Below are 8,160 nucleotides of genomic sequence, written 5' to 3'. Positions count from 1 at the left end.
TTCTATTTGAATATATTTTAAAATGTAATTTATTCCTGTAATCTCAAAGCTACATTTTTAGCATCATTACGCCAGTCTATAAGTGTCACATGATCCTTCAGAAATCATTCTAATATTCTGATTTGCTGTTCAAAAAAAACATTTATTATTATGTTGAAAACAGTTGAGTAGATTTTTTTCAGGTTTCTTTGATAGAAAGTTCAGAAGAACAGCATTTATCTGAAATAGAAATCTTTTGTAATATTATAAATGTCTTTATCGTACTTTTAAGATCAATTTAAAGGATCCTTGCTAAATAAAAGTATTAATTTATATAACCCCCCCCAAACAAAAATACTGACTCCAAGCTTTTGAATGGTATAGTCATAGTGTATAATGTTACAAAAGCTTATTTCAGATAAATGCTGATCTTTCTATTCATCAAAGAATCCTGAAAAATGTACTCAAGTGTTTGAAATATTGATCAAAATAATAATAAAAAAATGTTTCTTGAACAGCAATCACCATATCAGAATTATTTCTGAAGGATCATGTGACTGGAGTAATGATGCTGAAAATTCAGCTTTGATCACAGGAATAAATTACGTTTTGAAATATATTCAAATAGAAAGCAGTTATTTTAAATTGTAAAAATATTTCGCAATATTACTACTTTTGCTGTATTTTTTTTGGATCAAATAAATGCAGGAGGCATTGCTGAGCAGAAGAGAATTATTTAACAAACATTAAAAATCTTACTGTTCAAAAACTTTTGACTAATAGTGTATATTAAAATGTTTAATAATTCATTCAAATTAATTAAACGCTTTTAAATAGACTGCAGCAATAATATTTTGTCACACACTATTTTGTTTAGTTCAGAATCGTGGGAGAATCATGATCTCTATTTGAGACCAAAAAATCGTGATTTTCAATTTATCCAGAATCGTGCAGCTCTATCTCATAGTAACTCGTCAAGTCACATGCTGATGATACCACAGCGCTGCAGTTTTAACCCTGCCTGATTGGGGAAGTTTATTTGGATGAGAACCAAAAGGAAGGAAATGCAACAATGTGACCTAGATGACTTTGTTTCGTGTTGGAAATTTGGTTTTCAAAATGTTTCACTCACAGCTGATTTGTGGTTTGCAGAGTATGGCAAGCCGGACTTTACGGGAGAGTCTGACTGCACGTATTACTTTGACTGGCAAACAGCGTACGCATGTGTGAAGGAGAAGGAAGACTGCAACAATGTGACCTAGATGACTTTGTTTCGTGTTGGAAATTTGGTTTTCAAAATGTTTCACTCACAGCTGATTTGTGGTTTGCAGAGTATGGCAAGCCGGACTTTACGGGAGAGTCTGACTGCACGTATTACTTTGACTGGCAAACATCGTACGCATGTGTGAAGGAGAAGGAAGACCTGCTGTGTCGAGTCACAGACCACAAGAAGAAGCGTTATGATCTGTCGCCTCTTACGCGCTACCCAGGTAGAGATGAGCAGAATGACTTGTGTACTGGGAAGTGGAGGCAAAGATTGATCATGAAAACGTTTTTTCTTATTATTTTCATGATTTATTTTTGGTTATTTAATGAGAAGTAAATAAATACACTATAAAGTTTAGGGTCGATTTTTAAATGTTTTTTAAGAGAAGTCTCTTATGCTCACCAAGGCTGCATTTATTAGATCAAAAAACTGTAATACTGTGAAATTACAATTTAAAAAAGAAAACTTGTCTATTTGAATGTTTTTTTAAACGTAATTTGAAAGCAGTTGTTCTGCTTAATATTTTTGTGGAAACTTTTTTTTTTTTCCACCAGAATTTTTTGAAGAATAGAGAGTTCAAAAAACAGTATTTATTTGTAATATAAATTTTGTTACCATTATACATATCTTATTACAGTCACCTTTGATCAATTTAAATCATCCTAGCTGAATAAACATGGTAATTTAATAAAAAAAATAATAATCTTGCTGACTAATCTATGCCTATTTATTTATTTATTTTTACTTCACCATTCCAAAAAATTGCCTAATTTCTAAAAGAAAAGTTTGCCTAAAAAAAAAGAAAGAAAATTTCTCTGGAACCCTCCAAAAATATTCATTCAGCTTATAGAAAAAAAAAACGCACTATAAAAATACTTACCACTTTGTGTGAGGACCAGACTGAAATTAGTAACATTAAAGGCCAAATCAAAAAATGTAGTAAGTGGAAAATCTCATTTGAATATAAAAAAAAATTGCAGGCTGGATTAAAGGATAAATCATTAGCATTTGATGGGCCATAAAATATTATCTCAGGCTTGTACTTTGAAACCTGTTTTTTTTTTTTTAAATATGAAAGTTTCTGTAAACTTTTCAAACAGTAATTGTACCAGCACCTTATGTTGCTTATTGTAAATGTTTTTCTCTCAGAATCTGAGGGATCTCAAAACTGGGAGGCTGTGGGCGCCAAGGCAGCAGAGTCTGATAAGAAACGTTTTTACATCAATGTTTGTCATAAAATCATCCAAGAGGGGGAGGCCAGATCTTGCCCCGAGGACGCAGCAATATGTGCAGTAGGTCAGTGCACCATTAGAGACTATTTCCTATATATATATATATATATATATATATATAAAACCTTTTTTCAGTTCTGTCTTACTCGGGACGTTTCATTCTCTCCCAAATTTTCTTCTCTTAGGAAATGGGAAAGCTGTGAACTTGGGCAAATTCCTGATTTCTCCGCAAAAGGCGGCAGAGGGGGATGACATCAGACTCATTTACACTAATGGAGACAAATGCGGGGAGAACATGAAAATGAAAACCATCATCACTCTGAAGTGTAAGCCTGGGGATGTTGAGAGCGCTCCAGTCCTGAGGAGCGTGTCCAGTGATGGCTGCATCTATGAGTTTGAGTGGTTCACCGCTTCAGCCTGCGTCCTGTCTAAAACAGAAGGCGACGAATGCAAAGTGGACAACCCACAAGCAGGTACAGGACATTGGAATTTTAGTTTTGTTCATGTACTATTATGTATTTGTTGATGTAGTAAATTTGTATATTTTCAGTTTTCATGGTATGTTAATATATAGAATTTTTATATTTTATTTCAGTTTTAGTAATTTTAGGACTTTGACAAACTTATTTAAGATAATTCTCATTTTCGTGAAGTTTGTTTTAATTTCAGCTTTATTTCAGTTACTGAAAATGATTTTTCATACTTTTAATTTTAGTAAACTACACTGGTACAACAAAGTTACTGTATCTGTTGTGTGTCATAATTCTGTATAATCTGTATCTTCTCTCATACCAGATTATTCCTTCATGTGAATATTTGTCTATGCAAAAACACTTATATATTGTGGCCATTTTCTTTTAGTTTGTTTTAGTTTTTAATTTAACTGAACTACACTAAATTAAAATTTCATTTTTATTTTATTTTATTTTACAAAAATGGTTTTTGATCGGTAGGCTTTTATTTATATATATATATATATATATATATATATATATAAATGTAAAACTTTGTTTCATTTTTGTGAGGATGTGTAGCCTAGTGGTTAAAGATTTAGGCTGGTTATGATGTTTGTATGCCTTTTATTGGGCTGTTTTTAAATGTGCTTCTTTTTCTTTGCAGGAATTTCGTTTGACTTGTCCCCGCTTCAGAAACCTAGTGGAGGTTATTATAACATGTCCGTTGACAAGTATGACTACTTCATCAATGTGTGTGGCAATGTGAAGGCCGCACAGTGTCCAGAAACAGCAGGGGCCTGTCAAGTTGACCAGAGGTAAGTTCGCGTTTGTGTGATGCGACAAGTTTATATTGTCTTCTCTGTAAGTGTGATATAAAGCAATGGAATCGTAACATATTTGATGTTTAACATGCAGCTGTGACGTGCATGATTTTTGACCCAAGTAAGTTTTCACTGTTGGCGGAGCTAACGATTTTTGTTCTGTCTCTGCAGTGGCACAAGCTCTTGGAATCTCGGCAAGTTTAACTCCAGGCTTTCCTACTATGATGGCATGATACAGTTGACCTACAGAAACGGCTCTCAGTACAACAACAAGCAGCACACGCAGCGTTCCACACACATCTCCTTCCTCTGTGACAGAGAGGCTGGTCCAGGAAAACCCGAGTTTCAGGTATCGCACCTGCTTCTTTGTTCTGTTTGTGCTGTTAACACACAAAAATATTTTTAGCATGTACTCAAGTAATGCTACCCTTAGCATTAAGGGCTTGTGTGTTAAGCATTAAGCTTTGCATTGGACACACCTTCTTATTCCTATAAGGCTTTTGTTTTGTCTGCAAACCAAAAATGTCCTTCATTTATGACCATTTTTCTCTAGAAAGAAGATGAGTACACATATAACTTCAAATGGTACACTTCCTTCGCCTGTCCTGAGAGACCACATGAGTGTGTTGTAACAGACCCCAAAACACTGCAGCAGTACGACCTGTCCAGGTTAGCTTGCCTTTCTCAAGACTCATGTGTCCTAGAAATATTTGTCCTATTAAATATTTAATATATAGTGTGTTTGGTTTCTAAATACTTCCTCTATCTGCCATTGATTGAACAAACAAGTAGTCCCATCCCAAACTCATGTCATTGGTTGAGCCAATGTTGCTGTTCGGGATGGTTAAACAAATAGTGCCGTTTTTTGATTGTGCCATTCTTTGTGGTTGAAGCAACCTTTGAATGGCTTGTATTTGTCTCTGTATATTAAATATAGGAGATATAAGAAATAAGGAGAAATATAGGAGAAATAAGAGTCAATATTTTAAGATAAAGATATATATTTTTATATAGAAATGTCCTAATTGATGTAAATTGCAATATTTCAATATTTAGCAAAAAGAATGCTTTTATTGTAGCGTTAGGTTAGGTTAGCATGTGTTTACTTTGATCAATCAGGGTGCTTTTTTGTAAATTTGGTTTATTTTGTACTGAGAGTTTATTATTTTCAAATGTATTATTAAGTTTAGGTTACTTCTTTTTTTCCATAAAAAAAGTTCAACATGGCTTACTTTAAATAACTGATTTTTAATTTAATTTAATTTAATTTATTTATTTATTTTTAACCCAATCTCACTTTTTGGATGTAGCCTTCTCTGTCATAGTGGAGACATTTGATACTAGATATGGACATTTGGATACTAGATATGATTATTAGATGTAAATGCACTGTTAATCCTGATAATTTCTCAGGTAGTGTTATCACTCCATTATACGTGTTTGACGACATCCGAACAAGTGCTAGTATCAAAAAGCTAGACAGTGTTAACAGCAATGACTCTCCAGTAAATCTCTTGTTTCCTTCCTCTCTGCAGTTTGGCAGTATCTAATGGCGGTAGGAACTGGCAGGCCATGCAAACCTCTGACCCCAGCGGCCCGAGGAAATACTACATCAATATATGCCAGCCACTTAAAGCCGTGCCTGGCTGTGACAGGAGAGCTTCTGTCTGTGAGGTGAAATTTGAGGCTGACAAGGTTAGTTTGCTGTGAACACTGGAGTGACATGATGAAATACAAAAAACTGCACCACTGACAGCAAATGTATGTGTACATGTTACTCGAGCAGGAAGGCCTGTCTGAGAAGGTAGAGATCAGCAACTTAGGTATTGCTAAGAAGGGGCCGGTGATCGAAGAAGAGAACCAGCTAATGTTGGTGTACACTAATGGCTCAGTGTGTGAAGCAGATGGAGTTATGACCACTTACACAACTCGTATCCACTTCGTCTGCTCATCTGGGACAGCAGTGAGTCATTTCTGACCTTTCACTTTTATTTTAATCGTTGCTATAAGGCTTATTTGTAAAATAATTTATTTTATTAAAAATATTTTAATAAGTCAGTGACATGAACAATATGAGAACAGTATTTTTTTGGTCTTTTTTCTTTAGCCATCTGGTCCTCGCTTTTTGATGAACCAGAACTGCACCGTTGACTTTGTTTGGGACACAGAAGCAGCCTGCGCCATCTCAACCGTTGAGGACACCAATCAGGTCAACCTTAATGTTTGCACAAAATCAATGACTTTGACAGAATCGAGAAGATTTTCTTATTTCTCTTGTTATTTATCTACAGACCTGCTCAGTGAAAGATCCCAACACTGGCTTTGAGTTCAACCTGAAACCACTGGCTTCAGAAAACGGATACCACGTCAATGCTCATGGGAAAGACTTTGTCGTAAGAAGCACTTTAAAATCTTTCAAATGCTCTTTGAGTAGGGGATGGATCGATACAGAAGTTGATTTCAGTATGATGCCAGCTTCCGGTACATCAGTATCCATACTTAAACAGAGACCCAATAATAAATGGCCGTGGATGACTGATGAAATGTAGATTCAGTAGATTCAGTAACTCATTGTCAGTAATTCTTTCCTCCTTTCTTTCTTTATTTATTCAGTCACTGCTTTTCAAACATTTGGGGTCAGTACTTTTGAAAGAAATTAATACTTTTTTATCCACCAAGGATGCATTCAATTGATGGATTACAATGAAAGTAAAAACAGTTTTAATGTTACTAAAAATTTTATTTCAAATAATCAATGTTCTTCTGAACTTTCTATTCATCAAAAAATCATGAAAAATTAGTTTCCACAAATTAAGCAGCACAACTGTTTTCAACATGGATAATAATAAGAAATGTCTCTTGAGCAGCAAATGAGCATATTAGAATGACAGTGTCATGTGACACTGAAGACTAGAGTTAGTGATGCTGAAAATGTAGCTTTGTCATCACAGGAATAAATTACATTTTAAAACAAAAAAAGTTGTAATAGTATTTCACATGTAACTGTTTTTACAGTATTTTTGTTTAAATAAATAAATGCAGCATTGGTGAGCACAAGAGATTTTGTTTTATAAGAAACAATTTTTTTTTACCCCAAAGTTTTGAATTGAGTAGTTTGTGCATACACATTTAGTTACTTTTAGCATTCATTTGTTCTTGTAACAAATGTAGTGAAATATATGTGCTGAATAGCAGCACTTTGTTGTCTGTGTCATGTACTGAAATGTATAACGACATAATTTTTTGGGTTTTTCTGTGCTTTGCCCTCTTGAGTATATAATTTTAGTGCAGTTATACCCATTATAAAACAAAAGTTACATATCCCTCCCGTCTACTGTAGGTGAACATTTGTGGTTCTGTGAAAGAGTGCGGAACTGTCAGAAATAAATCTGTATCTGGCTGTGAGCTGGAAGATAAGAAGCCTGTGAGTCAAGTTGGCGTGGAACAGAATCTCCAGTTCTCCACTGTCGGCACTCTCACTCTCACATACAAAGGGGTCCTGGACAAAAAGACAGGTGCGTAACTGACTGTGCAAAAATCACCTGATGACCTACACTTTTATGGAATCCACTGAATGTCAGCTTTAGTTAGAGATATTATGCTTCCCGTTAAAACATACCAGATTAAATAACTCACAGGTGAGAGGTTTTCTTTTAATTCCTTTTAGGGATGTTCATTTTAACCGTTAACCGACCGTGAAGAATTTTGACCGATTAATACAATCAGTTAAACGGTTTAAAAAGTCATTTATTTATTTATTTATTATTTTTTTGTAATTTATCAAAATATTTTCACTCTCACATACAAAGGGGTCCTGGACAAAAAGACAGGTGCGTAACTGACTGTGCAAAAATCACCTGATGACCTACACTTTTATGGAATCCACTGAATGTCAGCTTTAGTTAGAGATATTATGCTTCCCGTTAAAACATACCAGATTAAATAACTCACAGGTGAGAGGTTTTCTTTTAATTCCTTTTAGGGATGTTCATTTTAACCGTTAACCGACCGTGAAGAATTTTGACCGATTAATACAATCAGTTAAACGGTTTAAAAAGTCATTTATTTATTTATTTATTATTTTTTTGTAATTTATCAAAATATTTAAAAAGGTTTGCTGCATGGTTGAAATACGCTACGCATATAAAAAAAATTCGGTTTTTAGAGGGGGAAAAAAAAAACGTCGCATTTTATTATTTCATTCAGAAATAGGCCTAATGCCGACACGAAATGTTTACAAACATTATAATAAACGCTGTAAACATAGCTAGGCTATTTTAGTTCCCCTCACTCCACAACAAAGCCTTTCAATTAACAGTATTTAGAAAATAACAAGAATTAAAAATATAAGAATCTATAGCTAAACGACAAGCCAAAACAAATTCATTTAGGCTAAAACTAACCAA

General features: G+C 34.2%; 1 protein-coding gene across 1 annotated transcript in view; it reads left to right on the top strand.

The window, feature by feature from the left end:
- LOC107743319 (cation-independent mannose-6-phosphate receptor-like) overlaps positions 1 to 8,160 on the top strand; it is a 42,991-nt gene that overhangs the window by 9,744 nt on the left and 25,087 nt on the right. The window contains exons 11-21 of the mRNA XM_016556489.1: positions 1,311 to 1,469; positions 2,396 to 2,542; positions 2,664 to 2,951; positions 3,598 to 3,748; positions 3,926 to 4,103; positions 4,308 to 4,423; positions 5,290 to 5,449; positions 5,541 to 5,717; positions 5,862 to 5,963; positions 6,046 to 6,147; positions 7,095 to 7,269. Coding sequence (XP_016411975.1) covers positions 1,311 to 1,469; positions 2,396 to 2,542; positions 2,664 to 2,951; positions 3,598 to 3,748; positions 3,926 to 4,103; positions 4,308 to 4,423; positions 5,290 to 5,449; positions 5,541 to 5,717; positions 5,862 to 5,963; positions 6,046 to 6,147; positions 7,095 to 7,269 — 1,755 coding nt within the window. The remainder of the gene's footprint in view (positions 1 to 1,310; positions 1,470 to 2,395; positions 2,543 to 2,663; positions 2,952 to 3,597; positions 3,749 to 3,925; positions 4,104 to 4,307; positions 4,424 to 5,289; positions 5,450 to 5,540; positions 5,718 to 5,861; positions 5,964 to 6,045; positions 6,148 to 7,094; positions 7,270 to 8,160) is intronic.

This window comes from Sinocyclocheilus rhinocerous, unplaced genomic scaffold (genome assembly GCF_001515625.1).
Source record: "Sinocyclocheilus rhinocerous isolate Xijiao unplaced genomic scaffold, SAMN03320098_v1.1 scaffold827, whole genome shotgun sequence".
NCBI lineage: Eukaryota > Metazoa > Chordata > Actinopteri > Cypriniformes > Cyprinidae > Sinocyclocheilus > Sinocyclocheilus rhinocerous.
Note: the sequence above shows the minus strand (reverse complement) of the source record. Positions and strands in the feature narration are given on the sequence as shown.